The sequence below is a fragment of the Corvus brachyrhynchos genome, unplaced genomic scaffold (assembly GCF_000691975.1).
Source record: "Corvus brachyrhynchos isolate BGI_N302 unplaced genomic scaffold, ASM69197v1 scaffold101, whole genome shotgun sequence".
Lineage (NCBI taxonomy): Eukaryota > Metazoa > Chordata > Aves > Passeriformes > Corvidae > Corvus > Corvus brachyrhynchos.
Window position 1 is genome coordinate 7301141 of NW_008237239.1, and position 23177 is coordinate 7324317.

The 23177-nt window shown below is 36.7% G+C and overlaps 1 protein-coding gene across 6 annotated transcripts in view; it reads left to right on the forward strand.

Moving 5' to 3' along the window:
- The window catches only part of VCAM1 (vascular cell adhesion molecule 1), a 42878-nt gene that overhangs the window by 14162 nt on the left and 5539 nt on the right, over window positions 1-23177 (forward strand). For 3 of the 6 annotated variants that reach the window (XM_017729769.1, XM_017729770.1, XM_017729771.1), the window contains 4 exons: window positions 12692-12838; window positions 14444-14534; window positions 21566-21844; window positions 22507-22824. In XM_017729769.1, coding sequence (XP_017585258.1) covers window positions 21580-21844; window positions 22507-22824 — 583 coding nt within the window. In that variant the 5' untranslated portion in view covers window positions 12692-12838; window positions 14444-14534; window positions 21566-21579. Of the gene's footprint in view, window positions 1-12691; window positions 12839-13940; window positions 13999-14443; window positions 14535-20620; window positions 20830-21565; window positions 21845-22506; window positions 22825-23177 lie in introns of those variants that run through there. The other 3 variants (XM_017729772.1, XM_017729774.1, XM_008630239.2) reach the window with 3 other exon arrangements.

Here is a 23177-nt window from a genome sequence, read left to right on the forward strand (position 1 = left end):
GTCTAAAAGCAACTTAACTCCAGCACAGCTGAGGACTAAAGAAAAAGCTGAGAACGTTCAAAACCAGTGCAACAAGCCAGAGTAAGGAGCCAAGCCTCCCTGTGCCTGGTCTGTCTGCAGCATTTGCTTGAAGCAGGAGTTAATTTGACCCGCACATTCCTTTTCTTTTTCTTTCAGTTCTAGTCTTGTCTTGCGAAATACAAGAGCTATTCCAACTTAAGTTAAGGAAGGGACCAATATCTAACAGAGATTAAGTTTTTACTGAGAAAGAATAGTTATAAGCAGGAGATTTTGGAACCATACAGGCCTCTATAGATCTTCACAAAATATCCAGAATGCAAGAAGGTTTTTCCATATTCCTAAACATTCAACTCCATCCATGACTATGATATTAATATTATATAAAATATTTTGAAGTAATAATGGATGAGAGGGGGATTTCCATTTCCTCTCTTTTACAAGGGTATTTCCACAGCTTTAAAACCCTCATTAAACAGTGTTTACTTTATTACATAGGTACAAAACATGTTCAGAGCTATTAAGATGTAGAAAAAGTTTGTTAGAGATTTTTTACACAAAGCCTGTGAGCCTCTGAGTTCATTGCTGAATGCTCTACCAGCTAAAGGGGTGGTTTCTTGCATTTTTATACCTCCATTTACAATTCTTATTTAATGATAGTAAGGATTCTTCTAGCAAAACATTTAAGCCTATATGAGGCTTGTATCACATAGTTAACTGGAACTAGTACACCGTATTTATGTTATGTAAATATTTCAGTATTTTATACAACTAATAATCAGAAATACTTTCCTGTGAAGTAACATCTAGTTATTTTTTTCAGTTTTGAGATTGTGCAACATGCCAAGAGCCTACACTGAACTTAGTATGATGAGTATTTTTTTAATCCTATCTTCTTTTGTTTCATTTCACAAATACCACATTTTATCCATTTTTTTCTTTTTTCTTTTTTCTTTATTCTCTTGGAGAAGTATCAGTTTTGAGATCTCAGAAATGTTTCCATGTTTCCAAGTAGTGGGGGCATTTCTAGCAAGATAACTGAAGGAAAGAATAGCAGGAAATCTTAATTAATTGTACTGATTTTGTACAAATGAAGTAACCGAGGGACAGAGCAGGAACTAGGTGGGAAAAGAAAATAGTTTGAGCACACAATACCAAGAAATAACATAGGACCAGATTTGGGAAGTATTTGGAAGCAAGGACTTTGAGAATTTAGCTAGTATTGGACATGCAAAGAGGTTAAATGTCTGCAAATACACCTGCTATAAAATATCTTACAGTTCTGCTAGTTTTAACTATCAGGGCAACTGCAGTCTCCGTTCCGTAGTGCCTTGAGCCATTAATGGCTTGTGAAAAAGCAGTCATCTGAGTGATCTTGCTAACTCTTTCCAGGTGCCAGTGAAGAAATATTTACAAAGGAGTAAGAGAGGTATTTGTCATACTGAATGAGAGACTGGCTGTAATTCAAAGTGTAAGAAACTGACTTTTAGAAAGGCATATTGGAAAGGAAATGAGAACATTTAGTGTGTGATTTTGAGATGACTGGAAAAAGTCCCAAGAGCAATTATGGTGATAGGAAATGTGAGACCTGTCAGAGTAGAAGAGAGTCTTTTAAAAAAGTAGAAGCAGTTTTGAAGTTACCCTCTGATTACCTGGGAAGAGAAAATAAATATACAAAGGAAAACTGGGTATACTGAAACCAGTGTATAAAGGTGCAGGTGCTTTCATAATTAAGGAGAAAGATAGTCAAACTGAACTACTGAAAATAAGATGAAAAACTAATTACCAGAAAGAAGAGTTTCAAAATAACTCTTAATTTACTGATAACTGAAAGAAACAGAAAGAGGAGAGTGCAGGTACTTAAGAGATGCTACTGCAAGAAAGGTTCAGAAGTTTTATATACCTGCTGTGACTTTAAATGCTAGTACTTGGAACTGTTCTACCACAGAGAATAGCCAGTGTTTGGTATTGTACAGCCTTGTAAAAACAGAATGTCAGAACAAGTTACCTTATTCAGCAGATTGCCTTCATCGTTCTAGGTTATTGTTGTCTGTATGGACAAAAGTGCCCAAGAGTTGCAAGGAACCAGAGGATGCTGGGCCTACAATAATCAAGAAGGAAGTATAGACATGTGATAGTGAAGGAGGAAATATTTTAAGTTCCTTTGAGTCTGAGAACAATTTTGTCTATCTGGAGATCTAAATGCTTGTGTGAGCACTGTGCAGATACTTTTCAAGCAGTAGCATGTAAATTTTTCCAGTGCTTTGCACAGTGGGGCTTCCCCAATTTTGACCTCACCAAAATAACTTGGAGCATTTGCCATTGCAGTACTGCAAAACTTGGCAGAGAGAGAGCTTCCCAAAGGTGCATTTCTCTTTGTAGCTATCTTCTCATAAGAGACAGAGTTTTTACATGTTTGTGCTCATTAGATATGTATACTTTGACTTCCTGTTCTCCACTGCATCAGTGGAGACCATTGCCATACTTGGAAGGCATTTGCACAACTACAGACTGTCCAAAAGGAAGAGAACAAAAGGAAATCATTGTGCATAAAGTTGTGCATGTTGTGAACATGTTATAAGGCAGATTCTTAATTTTGCCATTCTATAATGTACCCTATTGTGCATGGGACATCTAGCTGGCAATGACTGGTACCACAACTAGTTGCAGCAGAAGATTCTAACGTGAGCAAAGTTTTGTCTCATAGCATAGGCCCATCTGAGTTTGGAAATGGAAATAATAGTAATGACAGAATCTTTAATGTTGGAAAGTACCTCCAAGATTAAATGTAACCGTTGAATATTCTGAAGATTTTAAAACCTCCAGAGCATATGCTTTTGTATGTTTATTGTAATCTTTTTATGGTAACAAATATAAAGTTGTCTGATATTAAACAGGCTCAATTTTGGTACTTTTTTCTGTTGTAATTCTGTACTCCAAGTGTTATGCCACACAAAATCCCCACAGTTAGGAATCACTGTTGAGTCTAAATTCTGCATGAGGTTTTTCTCTCCATAGTCTAATTGTTGTTCTTTGCTTGATAAGCTGTCTGGATAGATTTTTAATGGTTAACTTTAAGACTTTCTTGTGGGAACCCAGAGGAGCCTGTGCTGTGGAGGGGCTCACAGCAGACATTGCTGGCTGCTGGGTTCAGGCACTTGGGTTCTCCACAAGTGCTGGGTTGTTATCTGTGAGTCACTCCTCATCCAAGCTTCACTGATCTCAGATTTCTTGTGTTTTATAAGATGGCCTGTCACAGAACAGTTCTTTATCAGGCCAATTTCTATAAATGAAGTTCTTTCCTCCTGTAACTCAAGGACTCCACAGGTGTGCTGCTCCAGGGACTAAAATCGCAGTTTCTGCTCGGAGGTGTCTGGAATTTAGGTTCACTTAGTATAGCAAAACATACCAAGGAAAATTGCTGTGAGGATCTGGGTCTTGCTTGGTGTTCTTCCCTTGTAGAAGTGGTTGTAGATGTAGGAAATGGGACAAAATGGGTGTTACTTCTCATATAAAAACTGTTTAGAAGCTGGATATGGCCTAAAGCTGTTTTTTTCTATTGCTCTGTTATTATATCTTCTCTTTTTAGTCTGTAATCTCAAAGCATTTCCTCATAATCATGAGGATATTACGGCAATTCCTATTAATAACAGGATTTAAAAACTTTCCCCTCCCTTGCAGCTTATTCAAAGGATTATAGATGTACTGAGCTGGACACACGTGCTTATATTGTACCTAGGCCAACATACTTGATGTAGATCACTAAAACATGAAAGACAGATGCCACTGATTAATTTATTGGTGTTTTCTACCCACTTCTCTGGAGCACCTCAACTCTATTAACTTTGATTACCTAAGTTAAGCACCTGAATTTTCAAGTAATAAACATTCCTTACTACTGTAATTAGGCAAATGGCAGTGTTCAGTAACTTTAATTGTGGCTAAATGAGACAAAGTTTGGGTACAAAGGGTCTCCTTTTTAGTCCAACCCCTCACTCATTACCACAATCAATTTATCTCTTCTAGTAAAGAAATGGAAGGCTTCCTGGGGGAAAAAAATATATCTGGGAACATACAAACATACAAGTTTTAATTATCTTCTTTCCCATTTTATAGCATGTGGATTTGCAACCATAATAGCAATTTAAAATAAAACATCTCATTGCAGAAATTCCTTCATAGCATGTCATACTGACAGAGACCATGGGAATGCAGCTGCAGGAGACCATCTGTCCTGTTGAGCTACAATGTAGGTGCATTTAGGACTATCCTGAGCACATGCAAGCAAGAGCTGAGACAGGTTTATTTGCTCTGAAGGGATGATGGTGTGTGTGTGTGTATGGTCTGGTCATACACCATACTTGGATAGTACCTCCATTTGAAATAACTGAAGCTTTTGATTAAAAAAAAAATTAAAACAGTAAAAATTTGCAGAGTTGTGAGCATTTTAAGGAACATTTTAAAATAAGTAATGTGAACAACTATATGTTTTTGGATGCAGGATATTAAAAATTATTTTGTAAGAGTAGCATTTATACCATGACATCTACTGGGGACTTTGCAATGACCAGTCTGTTTTACACAAAATTTTGTAAAATACTGGTGATGTAGTTTTAAACTCCGTCATGGCTGAATGAGCAAGAACTGTAAAACACATTTTCTGCTGTATTTGTAAAATATGAATCTACACAGGCATTCATATGTGTAGGAAATGATCATGCTTCAAAGCTTACCAGATTGAAAAAAAAATTTTAAATATCAAAAGGAATGTCGACTATTTTCTGATTTTACCTAGGAAGTTATTCTCTAGTGATTTTTAAGGATGTGAGTAGTATGGAAAATTTACACAATCAAGTGGAGTTAGGAGTGCAGACGTTTTCAAAATAATCTTAATTGCCTGGAGATATCTCGAAGCCAAAAAGCCTTTATAGGAAAAATACAGTAATTCCCATCAATGTGCTTTAACTCATGAACTGTAAAGACAAAGAGTGAGGACTGGGAGGCTTTGTATTTTCTGATCAATTTTTTCCTTTCTTTGAGGAGGGGTAGAGGTTTTATGAAAGTCTGAAAATAAGATCAGTGCAGTAAAGCAGGAGTACAGGTCTAAGTGGATTCCATGCTGTTGCAGCCTGGACTTTGAAAATTACTGCTTGAGATGTCAGGAAAAAAATAGTACACTAAGCAAATTAAGAGATTCTAGGAAAATGCTGTTTTACATCTTTATCTAGAGAATTCGTATTTTACAAGAAAAAAAAGTCTGAGGTAATCTGAAAGTCTCCTAAGATCTTGGACATAAGTCGGAAGGGCAGTACTTCCTAAGCATCTACTATCCAGGCTTCTTACAAGCCTGATTCATTCTCTTTTTATCAAATAGAGAAAATGGGCTAGAACAGAGATATGCCTTGGAAGGGACCCTGAGATGGATTTTGTTTAATCAAGTGATGTCAATACAGATTTGACTATGTAATTTTTTTTTTGTTTCTACATATAGCTATTGATGTGGGAGTTTCTAAGAAAGTGTTTTGATCAATAGTCATCTTCACTAGAACAAGTTTGGAAGTACAAAGCACTTCCATTTTATTAACAGTATTTGATCCGTGACTAATTGCCTTTATCCTGTGAAGCTGTGTTTCTGTAAATGTATCTTTATGGTTTTAATGAGTGTTTTTAAAGTCTAAAACTAACCGTATAGCTGTATGAACAAGCTCTTCAAGAACTAGAAGATGAGTTTAGTTCAGTGCTTCAATTTTCCTATTTTTTGTGTGTATTTCTAAGACTTTTAATTATTCCTGTAGGATCTCAGAAACATGAGGTATCCCACAGTGAAAATGAGAAGACTGGTTTCTTAACTCAAGCTCACACCAGATTCTAGTTTGGCACATAACAGTGGTTAGTTTGAATAGATTTCACAGCTGTATGAACGCTTAATTTCAGTGACAGATTTACAAACAGGATGTAGGGGCTGTAATGAATGAGCTGCATTAAAGTAATCTTTTAGCATTTAGCATCAGTAGCTGAGGTTTTGAAAAACAGGAAACAGTTTCAGGGTGAGACTTCAGAAGCACCTAATGTTCTTTAATATAATTGTGTGAATGCCTGTGTTTCTGTAACTATAGGTTTCTATAACATAGTTGGGGTTTATTATTTCGAATGGAAGGCCCTACCTCCCTTTTCTCCCTAAAAGGTTGCATATAAAAAAATGTAGAGGGAAACTTCCAGTGACCTATTGCATTGTATTGTTTTTTTCCTAGCAAAGGTTGCTTTTCTCGGCAGTCATTCATAATTTTGAAGTCCTTCCAAAGGAAGACAAAGCTCTTTGAATTGGTCCAAAAGAACCAAAATTCAATGGCTAGTGCTAATTCTTGCCAATAATTTTCTGAAGTTACTGCAAATAAAGAACTTGCAAAACCTGATTGGTGGCGTGATTTACAGGGCCCGCATACAGACTCATGGATTTTTTGTATGGCCAAACCATTCTGGTCACACATTTCTCCACAGGGAAACAAATAAGAAATTTTAGTGCCTCTCAACTGCCTTAATCTTTTTTTCCCAAATTAATACATTAATACTATCTCTATTATTATTATTATATTATCTCTGATGCTTTACTACATAACAATGCTGATAGACGTTTATAAATATATGACTAGAATACAAATGAAAATAACCCAACTATAGTAATATGGTAAGAAATAGAATGTATTACACAAGTAAAAAAGTCAGCCAGGATGTTGAAAGCAATTGGGTACCTGCATCAGGGAGATGAATTCTGTGTTCTGTCGGAGAACACACATGACAGTTAGCCAAACTCAAAAGAATATATGCATAAATATTTATTGGGTTTTAATTAAAAATGTTTTTCAACCATTTTTTAAAGAGAACTGGAATTGATAATGGCTTCCCTAATTGCTTGTATATGGGTTTAATGTGCCCTGTAGGGAATACAGTACTTTTGAAGATTGATGTAATTCAACATATAGGTACATTGATTCAACATTTGAGTTGCCTACAAGGATTCCAATAGAACTTGGAATGTTGTAGCATTTTCTCTCCTTTTGCTACAACAGGTAAGTCTTTAACTTTACTGTGTAGTTCACTCACAGTGTTTTCCATTTCCTTTGAGCTTATTAGACAAGTCAAATGACAGTTTCTATCAGAAACAGTAGTCCTTGGCCTCCACTTGTACGCATGCAAGCAACTTGGTGATTTTGGCATTCACCCACAAATCAAGAAAAACATTTTTAAATTAACTGAGATTTAAATATACCTGAGATGATTTAAGCTATAAATTCCCTGTCTTGTGGAGAATAGGACTAATAGATTCATTGTTGAAATGAGTCTTAATCCTGACAAAATACTATAGCATTTTTGTGGGACCAGAAAACAAATTTGTGTTTATGTACCTTTAATAAAGGTAGCTTATAGAAGACATTTTCAGGAGCAATCTGCATTATGCACATAAATCACTAAGTAAAAAGTTTTTTCTAAAAGAAATTATAACATATTGAAAAAGATCTATGTATTTTCTCCTTTGCATATAATTATTTAGTCTATATGCTACATATTAATATTAATATCTCATTATATTGATGTATTTGCATATGTTTCACATAACACAGAGCATTTACGTATTACAAGTGTAGGCCATAAGGTTTTGTGTTGTAAGGAGTTTTAAAACTGGGCAAGAATATCCTTCCAGTGGGGTTAAACTGCAGATATAAACACTGACATGTAGGATATTTGTAGGTGTCCATGTGTCAACTCATGCAGTTAGTGAAGTCCAGTAAAACTGGTCTAAGTCCTACATCTAGTTGGAATATATAAAAACTAAAAAATCAGTTTTTACATGGCAATGATTTTAACTTCTAGAACGTCATAAACCTTAAATTCCTTTTTTAAAATATATCTTTCTATAACTTACTTCAATTAAAGGTCAAATATAAAGGTCACAGACTAAATACAGGCAGTTCAAATGTTATAAATATCACAGCATAGATGAAATGAGGAAAATTACTTTTTAACTCTGAAGATTAGCATGAACTGTGATTTAATAAGTGAGAATTCCTCTCATTTCCAGTCAATGTTTCGCACTTCCTTGATTTAAGTATGTTGTGATTTCTGAAACTGATAGTGTCTGATTATACAGTAATTTGTAGGTGGGAAACTTTCGGGAAGTTTATTGCTGTCTTCAGACATAAAATGTTTAAATTATACAAATTTATATGCTCCAGTATTTACCAGTCTTTCTATGTATTGTTCATTCTACATGGGTTTGGACTTCTCAAAAAATTTTGTGGTTTTCACTATTGAAGGAATAATAATTGCAGTAAAGTAAGACAAGCTAAAGAAGGAACTCATATGTCAAATAAGGAGACATTATCTCAGCAAATAAGGACATTATTTAAAGAACTGCATGATGAACTTGGCCAGTTATGTGCAGTCTTCATCTTCTGCTGAAGCCACTGCTATTGACTATTGCTGTAAGTTAGACAGTGGTCCTACAGTAAATGCAAAAATGGGAAATTATCTGTTCCTCAGGAAGATTTTGCCAGAGCACTCTCTACTCTTGCATTTCTGAGAATGATGGGTGTCTCTGTCCAGGTGGCCAACTTTGTCAGGATAATAAATCGATGCCCTTTCTTCTCTGTCCCAGAGGAACTGTGCAGGAGGGAAAATGGTCTTCCTTCCAGAGGATATTTGCCTTTGCCATAGTGATAGGAAAAGCTGATGAATAAATCAGCCAGAAAAAAACCAAAACAAAACAAAAACCCAGAAAGGTCAGAAAACTTAGGGCAAAGGAAAAAACAGTGAAAATACTGTGTATGTCAGGACTCTGGTTGCCATTTCATAAACAACCTTCTTCCTATTTTTGTATAATTTACTTGGACATCCTGTTTCTTTCTTTATCCCATGTGTGGGTTTGGGATTTTGAAAAGGCCTGTAGCCACAGAAAGGTTTCATCTATTGTGTACTGGCAGAAGGTGGAGGCTTTTCTGATAAGACTGAGGAATGTTTAAAGAGAGATAATAGATGCTACTAAAATGATAAATGCCAACTTTCTCCCACGAGGAGAATGGAAAGAAACACCACAGAAAGAAAAGCGATTTTTATTATATGCATTAGAGGTTTACTATTTCATATATTTCATTTGAAACATCTTTGCATTTTGAGATCAGTTTTGACATGATTTTCAAGCTGTTTTCCAAAGCCAACTTCCATTCTTTAGGTAAGAACATGTATTCTTGTGATAAAATTTGCATATTTTTATGCTATGGCAAAGACAGCCTTCTAAATTTTATCCATGCTTCATGCTGAGTGGCCCAGCATAGCAGGAGCTCTATAAATTTTCATGGTCCTCATGAGTTCAGTTACACTAATCCATGTTGCAAAGAAGCAAGCAAAGTAGCTCCTTAGCCTTTCAGTCATTCCGGTTTGTAGTGTTAGTAAATGTGGTGCTTTCAGGGTTAAAAAATCATTTAGTAAGTCATTACACAGCTGAAGAGGACAATGCAAAGTCTAAAAGTGTATCTAGAAGATTCTCTGTTTGAGTCCATTGGGCTTTAGACTAGGTCAGAATGGAAACCTAAGTAAGAAAGTGACATTATTAATTTAGGGAAATCTTACCTTTACAGCTACCAACAGGCAGCTCTGTGACACTTGTAGTGCAAAGTCAGTAGATGGTGACATGACCCAACTGGTAACAGGACTGAGGTGGCCTGGGAGCAGTGCACTGGCAGGCAGCAACAGCTGTGGGACAATTCAAAACTTTGACAGAGGCTCTGTGCAAAGTTGGGATGCTAATAGCTCAGTTGATAAAGTTCAGTGACATTCTAGATTCAGAAATGACAGAGATTATTTTAAAGTAGCATGGAGAAAAAGATCTTGCAGTAGTAGTGCAGGGGAAAGTAAAACAGCAGAGCTGGTTTTAGCGTGGCGGAACAGAGCAGGTGATTCCTAGTTCCAACTGAAATAGTGTTAGGTAATACTATTAATTTCTATTTTTCTATGCTGTTTAGGATAAGATTTTAAAGGCTGCAAGCTTTAGAAATACATGACAATTTGTATTTCCAAATCTCTTAGATATTTCTCAAATTTCATTTGCTCGTATATTTTTCTTGTAATGAATTACACTCTCAAAAACACAGTGCAGAGACCTTTGGTCAAAGTCCCTGTGTAAGCAGTTGTATCATTTGTGCTTCCACCATTCTCAAGCTTTTGTCTTCTAATCTGCTTTTGGCCAGTGTCAGGGATGGGATTCTGGCTTGAAAAATTCTGACTGATCCACTGTAGGTATATTCTGTCCATCTCAGTCTCCTTGTAACAGCTACACTGATGAGCACATTCAAACAGGACTTGAATTCCAAAATACTGGAAATGGGGAAATAGGACTGAGATCTCAGGTACTAGCCAGCTTCTGGCCTACTTTCTGTGATTCTCACCAAGGTTTAGAGGAATATTTAATTAACTAGAAAAACCTTCTTTCTCTTGCAAAAGCAGACCTTTCTGTTAAAGGTTTTGGTGTACAGTTGCATTTCTTTTAATATATGCTGGAAAAGATAATAAGAAAATAGTTCTAAATGTAAGGCAGCAGCAGCAGCAGCAGCATGTAATTATGAAAAGGTTTCCTTCTGGTGTAAGAAGGAAAAAAGTGTAGCCTCCAACCCAAAACATGTAATGTGTTCTGTAATATGTGGAAATAATAATAAGAGAATAGGAATATTATCTATAATATCTATCATCACTGTATGTGTTAGCACCATTTGTCCTTTCATTTGAGCTACTTCATAAGAAAAGAGTTTTCCTGAAGTATGTGAGATACTGAAGCAAGACTTCAATAACATTTTCAGGATTTTCTGTAATAACTATTTCCTGTTTTCTCTTTTTTCTGGGTTTTGTTCTTTTATCTATTTGCATTATTTATTGTGTTTTGTGGAGCAATGGTAAGTGATTCCTGGTTTGACAAGAAAGATTTTAAGTTTTAGCATAAGAAGAACTTAATGATATTTAAAAGAATTTGTTTTACCACTCTTTCAAATAGCCTCTTAATATGTGGCAGGGTCTGACATTCACACATACCTTGAGTAGTAGGTTTCTTAGAGAAGAACCTGTGAAATTCACCTCTATGTAAAGAGCTGTTACATTGGCAGGAATGGTAGATTTCATTTCTCTTTAACAGCAAGATTTTAAAGCTGCCTTGGGCTCCTGGGTAGTTCCTGCATATTCATATGGGAAGCATCAAGCTGCTCTCACTGTTTACTGAACACTTCTTGACATTCCATGAACTCTAGAGAGCTTTCTGAATAATGTAGAGATCTTGCTTTTGAGACACAGCCAGTAATTACAGCCAAGGTGAAACTGAAGTTCCAATCACATATCCAGTTAGGCTTGCACTGTGTTTAACCCTCAGTGACTTTAAGGAGTTACTATGAAATTGTTGCAACTGATGTCACTCAGTAATCATGAGATTACCAAGAAGTTGCAGATGACTTCTTGCTTGGTTTCATGTCCTATTTCTTCTAATTAGATCCTGACAGGATTTCTAGTTATTCACAATGGTTTGCTTTACAGCTATGTGCTATCCACACTCAAGTCCATAAATAATTGTGTTCGTCAGTCAAAACACTAACATGGTTGTCTGAGTTTTTCCTTTCGTTTTCTGTCTAGAACAGCATTGGAAGGATAAACTGAATCTTAAATGGCACACTATAGAAATCCTTATGAAAACAGCTTAATGCTGTAATATGAAATGCATTCACTGAAACATTAGATTTTATTAGGAAGAGTAAGAAAATAAAAGATCAAGGCAAGTTTACTAATGATTCACGAAACCAAAACTAACTTCACAAGGAATGTTGTGCAGGATTGTCATCTCCTCATTATTCATCTTTATAACCATCTGCAGCTTTAGTCTAAATTAATAGCATTTTTCAGCTGTACTGTACAATCCTTCTGAAAACTTAAAAAGCAGTTATTTCTTTCATTAGGAAAGGAATATGATGGGCTAGTAGGAACTAGTAAATAGTGCAGATTAATTCAGTAATTGCTTTCGTCCTGGGTAGTATGGAGTTTTGAACACATACACTGCTTACTTTTCAATCTTGTGATAAATTTCTCTTCATTCTTGTAATCATTCTGTACTATAGACTTCACCTGAAAATTTGCCCTCCTCTGTGTTAAATGTGCAAATCTTCTGGTAATCTTTAAAAATAAATTTTCAATTATTAATTTTCCAATCAATGAATTAGAAAAATAAAATTTAAAATAAACATTCCCATTAATAAATAAAATATGCAGGATAAAGAGAAACAATTTTTCTTAAATCGTCTGAGATCCTAAATTGTTAATAGACTGTATTTGTTATGTAGCAGCACATTTTGTGAAACCATGAGCTACAGCAGGATGCATATGCTGACCTTAGAGGTAGAATGAAAATCTCTTCATGCCACAAAAATTCAATAGCCATGATACAAGACACCTAAGAGTGCAAGAAAAGCAAAGTCAGCAGCTGGATCTTGGTGCCATAGCAGATGAATCAATATGATAAAATGTAAAAATAAATCACTTACAGGCTGATGGGTTTATGTCAAATACTTTAAATCAATAATACAGAATTCCTAGAGTGTATTTCTTTTTTGTGTGAGATGGTTGTGTTATATTCATTCAAATAATCTAGGAAACTCCGTGTAAGAGAATTTGCTTAAAATCTGACTGAATTCACCCTCATACACCTCTGGAAGTTTCTGTGCCTGGATCCTGATGGTCATGCAGATCCCAAGTCACCATGCTACTGATATCCTGAGTACTGAAAGGCACTACAGAGGTAAGATTAATCTCGAGCTCATGAGCCTACAAGAACTTAACTGGATTTGATCTTGGATCCACAAAAGGATTCAACACTGCTTATGAAACATTCATGTCTTTATATTTTAGAAACTGTGGGTTGCACAGAATTGTTCCCTTTCCCATTAGGATGTTCCAGCTTCCAAGAGAAAGCCCTGGCAATAGCTGCATGGTCATCTCACTTAGTCAGTAGTGATTTTATTCAGCTGCAAGAGAACCATATAGGTTTGTCTAGAGCTGAGCTGTTGAAAGAGAGCTACCAATACCCATTCCTCATGGTGCAGAGCTAACGACAGTAAGAAATTAAGTCAAATGGGGCAAAATTTATCCAACCAAGAGGGTCATTAAACAATCTGTTACTTATGGTTTGGTATTCACTTACAATTCTTGGGAAATTTCAGGAGAGATGCTTGGCTAAGAGGTATGGGAATGTTGGAAGTCAGATATTTCTCATACTAATTCAGCACAGACTTTTATCCTGCCTGACAGCAATTTCAAACATGTGTCGCACTTCTCAAGTTGCCTCTCTTATCACTAGAGAGTAACATGGTCTGTGATAGAGGGTGACACAACTATGAAAGTAATTCTTGCTCTGTTGTCTATATCGGACTACAAGGGCCGGGGCTTTGATGCCTAGCCAAGTAATTGTCTGTGGAGGGGAAATAAATTCCAGTAACTCGCATCTTTCTTACCCTTGCCTGTCAAGAAAAATTCAGCTGCTTATGGTTTTTAGCACTTAGCCACTCCTACTTTGGCATATTCTTCTCGTGGAGGTGTTAACAAACAAAGCAGTTAAGATGATACCTAACTGTCTGGGGGAAAAAAAAGAAAGAGAGAAATAGTTCAAGTAAGAAAATAGCATGCTTTTTATTTAGGGTAGAGCACATTCAAGAGATAAAAGAAAGGTGCCAGATCCTTAATAGATTTGCATCTTGTTTCAAGCATCACTTGATTTATCAGTATATGTACAGAAACACAAACATACATATTTTGCTACTGTAAAATGCTTTCTCTTGAATACTTGTCATTCTGGCTTGATGGAAGTAAAAACTGGTTCATTCCCTCTTGTTTCTATTTGGAAGGTCAGTTTCTTCAGGACTTTCAGTCCACTTCCATAGACGGGAAGGTGACAAAATCTAGGTAAAAGGAAGACTTCCTTTGTGCATGTCTTTAAAAAAAAAAAAAATAAATAAACTGAACAATCCCTGTAATTCTTACCTATATGGAGGATTTAAAAATTATGAATCTTGAATCCTGCAATGTTAAGTCATTTAATTTCTTTCTGACATCTGTGTAATATTTCTACCTGTTGGTGAGCCAGTCCACTGTGGGACAACAAAGATAACATTTCTATAACACAAGACAGCAAAAACACACAGCCAAGCACAGTTCTTCAGAACATGAACCATTGTAAGAGAATAAAAAAGAATGTATTCTGGTGGACAAGTTGAAGGACAATCAAGTAGTAGCAGTGCAGTTTTCAGTAGCCTGTCTAGGAGAATCCAAGTTCTGCATTTCTTGCAGGTGGAATGGTGTGTCACGGACCTTGCTCTCATCGTTCCCCTTTGTCTTTCTTGGTCCATAGGGACATCCATGTGCTTCATGACTGAAGGGCAGGAAGGATATCGGAAACAGGGAAGTGACTGATCTACAAGTGCATTGGAGAGCTGCTGCTGGTGAGTAATAAAAAGCTTGGTCAAAAAGTTCTGCAGCATTGTCTTGATAAACTTCTGACCATGTGAAATACTGGCCTTAATAAAGTACAGAACAAGATTTAATGGTATTGGAATTTCCTGTGGAATGTTGGGGGAATTAAGTAACTTGCTCATATTCCTTCTTAAATGTTTTTATCTGACTTTACCTTGCCGTATCCTAAGTTCTAGCTATCATCTGCATGTTGACCCAGAGCCCACTCTATTTTTTTACTCTGTCCATTCAAAATGAGTTTTGTCTGGGTTTTTTTTTGTTGTTTTCCCCTGTGAGAACAAGTGACTTTTATATGCCTTAGTATATTCAGATCAAAATAAAAGTAGATCTGAAGTCTTACTTCAGAATTCCCAAAGAGATTTTGAATGCTCCAAGGCTCATATTTGAATTGACTCTTGTTATATACTAGATAATATTTCAGGAGGGAAACTTTTTTTTGCCTATGTCACTATGAAGAAAATAGGAGCTCAGCTAATAAAGTTTGGCTTGGAATACAGTACTTGGCACTTTAAGTATGTGGATTTAAAGGCTATCCAACGGTTTCGGTTTTAGATCCAGAATCACTAAAATCATACTTTCGGTTTTATAGAAATTAAGTCTGGAATTTCCACAGCTTTTCTCTTGCCAGCAACAAAAGACTAAGATAAAAAGTAGGGACTTTTTTCTCTAGTGGCTTTTATTTATTATTAGATGAAATTTTTGTTCATTCTGTGAAGTGGACAATGCCTCTGAACAGAAGAAAATAAGAAATTAGCTATTCTGTAATCTGCACAAGTTATCACACTTCTGTATTATTTTATCTGGCACCTCTGTGGATTCTGGAACTAACCAAACAGGAAGTGTCCTAACTGAGAAGCTGGTGCCTGAGAAAGATAATGCAGGAAGTAGATGCATTTATTTTTACATACAGTATTTAAGAAATTCCAGAAAAGGAAAAGAAGCAGATGATAAGACTTTCTTAAGATGTTTCTTTTTCTTTCCTTCTTGCAATAGATGACAAGTTAGATGTGGAGTACAATTGTGAGGTGTGATGTGGGTTACAGGGTAATGCGTTGGTGTTCTTTTTGTAGTTAGGTACAAAGTTACAATTCCTGAAACAGACACAACCCTTTAAATAGATCTGCATGTAGATCTCATCCTTCCCATCCGGAGATGAAAATTATAGGGAGTCAGTGATGCTCTCCTCCCCCTCCTGGGGCTATACAGAGGTTGTATTATTGTCAGGTGGTGAGAAAGCAGGTGGAGGGAGTCAGGAAAAGCAAAGTGTTGGGGAAGCTTTGGGAACTGAAACCCCAGGTGCTCTGAGGAAGGAGACAGTGTATAACCCACAGAGCAGGCTACTGAGGTTGCTGAGAACTGAAAATGTTGAGGCTGGCAGATCATTTCCGTCTGTATTATCCATGTAGTCAGCAGTATTCATACATGTCCTCCAGCTTCATGTTTTTTTGGTTATATTATCAAGATATGACCATATTAAAGGTACTACCTTGCATGTGGTGCCTGGAGGGCATTCCTTCTTTGCTGATGCCTGTAAGTTTTCTCTCCGAGATTAACTCCCATTTGAGTTACAGCACAGTCCTCTGGCTCTTTTTCTTTAGGCATGATCATCCTGTAGATGTATCAGACACTCTTTGCATGGGGTGGAAGCTCTTCATCCCAGATGCTTCCGTAAAGCATCAGAAACTCTGTAAGAGGCTTTCTGTACTCAGACCTCCAGTGCACACTCCAAGAATATCCTTCCTGAGATGTGCGAGGGCTGCAGTTCAAATGGGGGACCTAAGTATGGACTTGCTCTAACATCTCTTTGATATGAGGCTGAAGAACTGTTGAGTCAGACTTTGCTGCATCCTCTCACCTGAATGTCAAGCTTTCCACAGAAGGATTCTGACCTCTCAAGCTCTCAATCATCTTTAGTGATAAACACGTTGCACATGTTTCTGTGCTGGGCTTCTGTAGAGAAGTTATGATTCCAGAACTGAGTATTTTTAGCAGAAGTCCCAAATTGTCGCTCTAGATGCAGATACAGGAATGAAGTGCCATGAAGAATTTTATTGCTACACAGGAAACAGAATATCATGTTAGATGACTTTCCTCCCACCTTCTTTTTTTTAAAATTTCCTCTGCCAAAAGGATCATCACTCTTCACCATAGCTCCTTGGCCATGAATCACAAAATCAGTAGTGAAGGTTTTAAGAGTCCAGATTCTGCAAAAGATTAGCCTTTCAGCTTTCCCCTAATAGCCTCCATGAGACAATGCAGTATGTTAAAAAAGCAGGAAGAGGCGTATAAATGTTGGATAACTAACATGTTGGATAATCTTCATTTTGTTCAAATAATTCATTAAGATATCAAGAACTTGTTATCTCTTTTGCTTAGAAGAAACTTATAAATGCATCATATAGGTATTTAACAGGATTGCAGAAGTATGAGTTAAAGCAAATGCTTAGCACAGTTCTGAAATGGTTTATTTTCTTAAATTCCAGGAAAGTCTGATGTAAATATCCTGAAGGACACTTGTGTTTTCTTATGCCAGGCCAAAAATTGTGTTCAGTATTTCCAAACTCCCTTTTGCAACACACAATTGTTTTATCTTTGTCCATCAAAGCCTTAGAAGTCTCTTTTGATTATTAGATGTATTGAAAAACATGTAGTTACATCCCTGTGCTTAATTCTTTTAATCTTTTTTGCCTTTAGTAATATTCTTGTAATATTTGTTTCATTCCAGTCTTCATTACACTCTGCATGTGTCAAGATTTCTTCCAGTTGATCCTATAATACTTACCTCACTGTGGATGTAGATGCATCCTCTATTTTTACCCCCAGCATCCACCTCTCTGCTATTTGAATAAAAAGCTAGATTATCTGAACTCTCAAGGTCGAGTGCTAGAATTTGTCAGCTGATCTCTATTTGTTTACAGACAGAACAGACAATTCTGAAAATAAGCAAACTTGGTGCCCATTTTCCTATTTTGAGGTTGATGCTGAGGGTAGCAGGAGCAACAGTAAAGTACACATTCTTTTTAAAATACACAGAAGGCTCACATTTGAAGTTGTGTAAAGAGAAAGTTTTAAGAAAATTTTAAATTTTTTAGCAGATTTGTACTTCCTTTAGTAATATTTGTTGGCTAACTCTGCTCTTACTTGAACTGTCTGAATTCAGTTTGTCCGATCACTCAGTATAGCGGTCCCTCTGGTAAGCCTCCAGCTCCAGTAAAGTTGTCCAGTTTATTTTACTGAGAGCAGGATCAGAGTTATTTCCTATTTCATGTTATCTGATGAAGGACTTGATTAAAACTTCTCCAGCATGCAGACATGAACTCCTATGTTTAAATCTTTTTCTGTCTAGAAACTAATTTCCCAGAAACAAGGAAGTATTGCCCTTTCTCTTTCAGCTTAGCTTCTGATGATTATTTAAGGAGGCCAAGCAGAAGAGTTTCGTTTCTTGCTTCTCTCTGACTATGGTTTAAAAGTAATTATTTACAACGTAAGTGAGAGAGTACACTTTTCTTCAACAAAACCATTTTCTCTGAAGTAAAATCACATTGTGTAGATGTGTTGTTTCCTATCCAGGATAGCTTTTGGGGTTTTGGGTTTGATAGCAGTACTTCTAGAACAGTACTCTGCTTGCATTTTGTGACACTTAAGAGTGTTTTATTCTTCCTCCTTCTCCACCTCCTCTTCCACCTTCTCCTCCTCCTTCTGCTCCTTTCCCTCCTTCTCTAACGAAAAAATTATGATGGTGATAATAAAAAAATATTATGGTAGAATGCACTGTGGCAATTTAATTTAATTTTAGTTTTAGTGACTTTTGGTTAGGCATTTCTAGATGCTTCAGATTTCCCTGTTTTATTGCCTTCTGGGCAATTCTTGGATTGTCTTTGGTTTGTTTTTTTTTTTTTTTCATTATTTACAATTATTATTATTATTAATAGTAGTAATACATACTTTCTCCTGAGATCACAATTTATCTTTTCACGATCTTTACATCCCTTTTATACTTATGTGTTTATGATGAGTGCATGAAAAAATTCGTTGATGCTTCTTGTTTTACCCAGTGTGTTTCTGTAGCAGCTTATACTCTCCAGCTATCCTTTGATGAGGATGCAAAGCTATGGCAGCATCTACAGTCATGTAAAAAGCATTAAAAAATACTTTCTGTAGAAGACATGCTTCCTGCAGGACAGCAGGGCCCTCACATCCTCTGATGCAACTCTCACCTGACCATGGTATTTTTGGAGCTAGCATGAGGTTATTAATGATATAAACTCTGACTGACTTAAAACATATATCAGTGGAGAGCCAATTTTTCAGCAAATACATTTCTTTAACATTTACAGCATTGCTACTTCAGCCTTTTTTTTTCCAAGTTATTAATCACTTACTAGATATTTGAATCTGTGCTGTTTATAAAATACAGACATCAAATGACCAAACTATTACATACCAAATGGTTTGCCAGAGACATTTTAAAAACATATATGTTTCATTTTGAATTTCTTACTGCATTTATTTAGTGATTTTTAATTGACCAATATAGAATCATTAAATTCTTTAGGCTGGAAAAGCCCTGTAGGGTCAAATCCAACTGTTAAACCTGCACTGCCATGTTCAGCACTAGACCATCTCCTCACGTGCAACAGCCACACATTTTTGAAAATTCCAGGGATGGTGATTCTACCACTTCCCTGGGCAGCCTGTTACAATGCCTGACACCCTTTCAGTGAAGAAATTTTTCCTAATCTATGATCTTAACTTTCCCTGGTGTTATTCAAGGCCATTTCATCTCGTCCTGTCACTTGTTACCTGGGAGAAGAGACCAACCCCCACCTCAGCACAACCTCCTTTCAGGGAGTTGTAAAGAGCGCTAAGGTTCCCCCTGAGACTCCTTTTCTCCAGGCTAAATCCCAGCTCCCTCAGCCACTCCTTGTCAGACTTGTGCTCCAGCCCCTTCCCCAGCTCCATTGTCCTTCTGTGGATACTCTCCAGCATTTAAATGTTTTTCTTGAGGTGATGGGCCCAGAACTGGACGTAGCACTCGAGGTGTGGCCTCACCAGTGTGGATCACAAGGGGACAATCCCTGCCCTGGTCCTGCTGGCTGCACTATTGCTGATACAGGCCAGGATGCCATTGGCCTTCTTGGCCACCTGGGAACACTCTGGCTCATGTTCAGCCACTGTCAATCAGCACCCCCAGGTCCTTTTGCCCTGGACAGATTTCCAGCCACTCTTCCTTGGGCTTGTAGTGCTGCACAGGGTTGTTGTGAGCCAAGTGCAGGACCTGACACTTCATCTTGTTGAACCTCATCCAATTGGCCTCCGCAAACTGATCCAGCCTGTCCAGATCCCTCTATAGTGCCTAAATTACTCAAGTAGTTGAATATATAAACAACTGAGATTTAGAAGCCTTTATCCATTCTTTGCATTTATAGCATTTTCCAATTGAAAATTATACATTGAAAATGTTACTTTACTTTTTTTCATAACATTGCTGCCTTATTAGCCATTAACAGTTGTCCTCAGAAATATTCCAAACTGGATTTGTATATCCCCTGCAAAGTGGTATTGGGAATATTAGTTAATTCAGTTAATTTGAACAGTATGAGCCTGATTCAAGCTGATGAAGTCAGATCTCCAGACTTCTGTTATCTGATGATATTTCTTCGTTTTTAGAGATCAAACATACTTGGTAGCACAGTTTTCAAAGGAAATACTGAGTCATGTAATGTTATTTACAGAGCTGAGCATTGTTAGAAGTATTCTGAAGACCCACAAAAATATTTTCATTAAAAGCAAATTTGAATAACTGCTTTGTCTGGGATATAGTTGCATTCAATTACTTGGACTTACGCACATTCTTTCATTTTATCAGTTGTTTGCAGGATCAGATCTGAAACTGATTTTTTTAAATGCAGTAGGCACTGTATCTATGAGTGTTACCATTTATTTTCCTGGGCTTTCACAGAAGCAGCAGAGGGCGCTGAGCCAATGGGCACGGCCCTATATGGGTCTCTTCCTCCCTGCTCTGGTTTTTCCCGTCCAGGGATTTCCCACTCCACCTCGAGCAGAGCCCTTATAAAGAGCACTCTGGAGCTCTTGTAATAAACTGTTGCAGAGCAGCAAGATCTCGCTGTGCTTCTTCACAGAAGATAGAAAGCAAAACTCTTGAATTTACTTTCTTTACCCAGTAACAGCAATTACAAATGTTTAAAGAGATGGGAAGAACAAGCCAGGCTGTGCTAGTAATTTTGTGTGTGTTAAGGACTGGTAAGTTGGGGAAGGTGGGGGTTGGTGCTGCTTGTTTTATTTGTTTTAACTTTGTTAAGTGTAAACTGACCTAAAATTTGCTGTTCGATCTTTATTTCACTTTGCTCCAGTTACCTTTTCATTTCAGTGAATATAACTGTCAATTAAGAAGTTCTGTCAAAATGTCAGGAAGCTTTTTTTGACATTTACTTTGAGTTTTTCTGTGCTCTGCAATGACTCAGTCGTTTTCCTATTGAGTTTGCTAAAAGACAGTCTAGGAGACAACTGCAGTATATCAATGCATGTTTGACTTTTTACTGTCATTCCTGACAGTGTCAGTCAAGTTTGGTACTAAATGTCCTGTTGGAAGTGTTTCTGCTGTTGTCTTTGCTATCTACCTGCTACCTCTCCCCTCAAATGTTACAAAGTTTTAGAACCAGCTCCACCTGACAAAAAAAAAGTTATATTGTGTCAATGCATTTATTTTCACTGACAGCATTTGGTTTATGCCATTTTATACATGAAAATTATCTGTTAGTCATCTGAGTCTGTATTATCTTTGACAAAAATAGCAATGTTTATGGGGTGTTTTGAATATGTAAACCACTGCATGAGCTTTATTAGTTTAATTTCCACACAACTATAAAGTAAAGAATTGAAACATTGAAAGACCTCATGTCACAGTAGAACATGAGAAGAAATAGGGAGATAAAAGTTGAGGAAAATGCTGAATTGATGTGTGTTTTTCCTTTTGTAGTTAAAGCTTTTGAAATGGAGATTATACCTGCTAAGAGAATTGTTGCACAGATTGGAGACACACTCATACTCACATGCAATACTACTGGCTGTGCATCACCAAGTTTTTCCTGGAGAACACATTTGGACAACCCCCTTGGAGGAAAAGTCAGCAACCACAGGACATATTCTACACTGACTATGAATCCAGTTAGCAGTGTGAATTCTCATGCTTATCTTTGTACTGTCACATGTGATGAGAAAGAGAAAAAAGAGAAGCAGGTCCAAGTTGAACCTTACTGTAAGTAAAAATGCAAAATTCTCTTTAAATAGTACGTGTTGATAGAAAACTCAATAATTGTTTTAGATATTGTGGTTACCAGTTAGCTTTTAATTCTAGGATAATGAGTCTGCTATAGCTCAACATATACTTCCTTCTAAGATTCCTTTTATATGTCTCCTTCTCTGCTTAGCTTTCTGCACTGAAGGATTGTATGTACTAGTATTATTTTTTCTTATTTTTGGTAATTCTTGAAAGCCAAAACTGCCTGAATGCGTTCACAGAGCTGGGGGGGAAAAAGAATCAAAGCCTTTGTAGTTTGCAGGGGAGTGATTCAGATGTCTAAACCTACCAGCACAGAAAACAGGATAGCACTAGTGTATGGATTGCTCTGAATGCCTATGTTTAGGCAGCTGTATCACTGCCCAGGTGCCATGCTGAATCTTACTAGATATTCTGTGATCATATTTCAGCAATTGTACAAATAAAATTCCCCTTAGTAAAAGAACTGCTTATAAAAGACTTGTAGGTCTTCAGATCAAGATATGTCTTGTAACAAAGTTGATAGAATGTCATGTTCTGAGCACCTCTAAACTCAAGATGTTTAATGTCTGGATCTTGCTCTTATGTTGACCCTACTATTCGTCTCTGCTAGTCTAAAGAAATTGATTTTATTCTTTTAGCTTTCCCCCGTGATCCTATCATTGAGATCCACTCATCCTTAGTTGCTGGAGAACCAGCCACTGTCATCTGTCAAATTCCTGATGTGTATCCCTCTAATGGCCTGGAAGTTCTCCTAAAGAAAGATGAGTATGTTCTTCATGAGAAAAATTTCTTTGAAGATGGCAGCACAAATACAGAGACCAAAATTGTGACACATACATTTCATCCTGTGGCTGAAGATATTGGGAAAGAGATTACCTGTGTGGCCAAGTTACTAATTCCTGATATGGAATTTGAACCCAAAGAAAGAACATCTTCTCAGAAACTTAATGCAAATTGTAAGTATTTTTGTACTAGGGCTTTCGCACAAAAAATGTTGAGTTTTGTGAAATGGTTTAATGAAGTGTGTACTATAAAAAATTTATAATCTGCACTTCTTACCTATATTATTTATGTCAATAATATACTGGATTCTATTGTATTCAGTAGCACTCACTGAGTAATTAAATATCCAGAAGTTAGGCAGAAGTTAGGCAATGCTTTAGTAACTCTCTTCTCTTGCCTTGGACAGTCTGTCAGAAAGTAAAGACCAGAAGAAAAATGGTATCACACTGCTAGATGTTTTCAAAATTGTATTGTATGCTTAGGAATTCCAATTTTAGTCATAAATGATAATTAGAAGAAAAAAAAA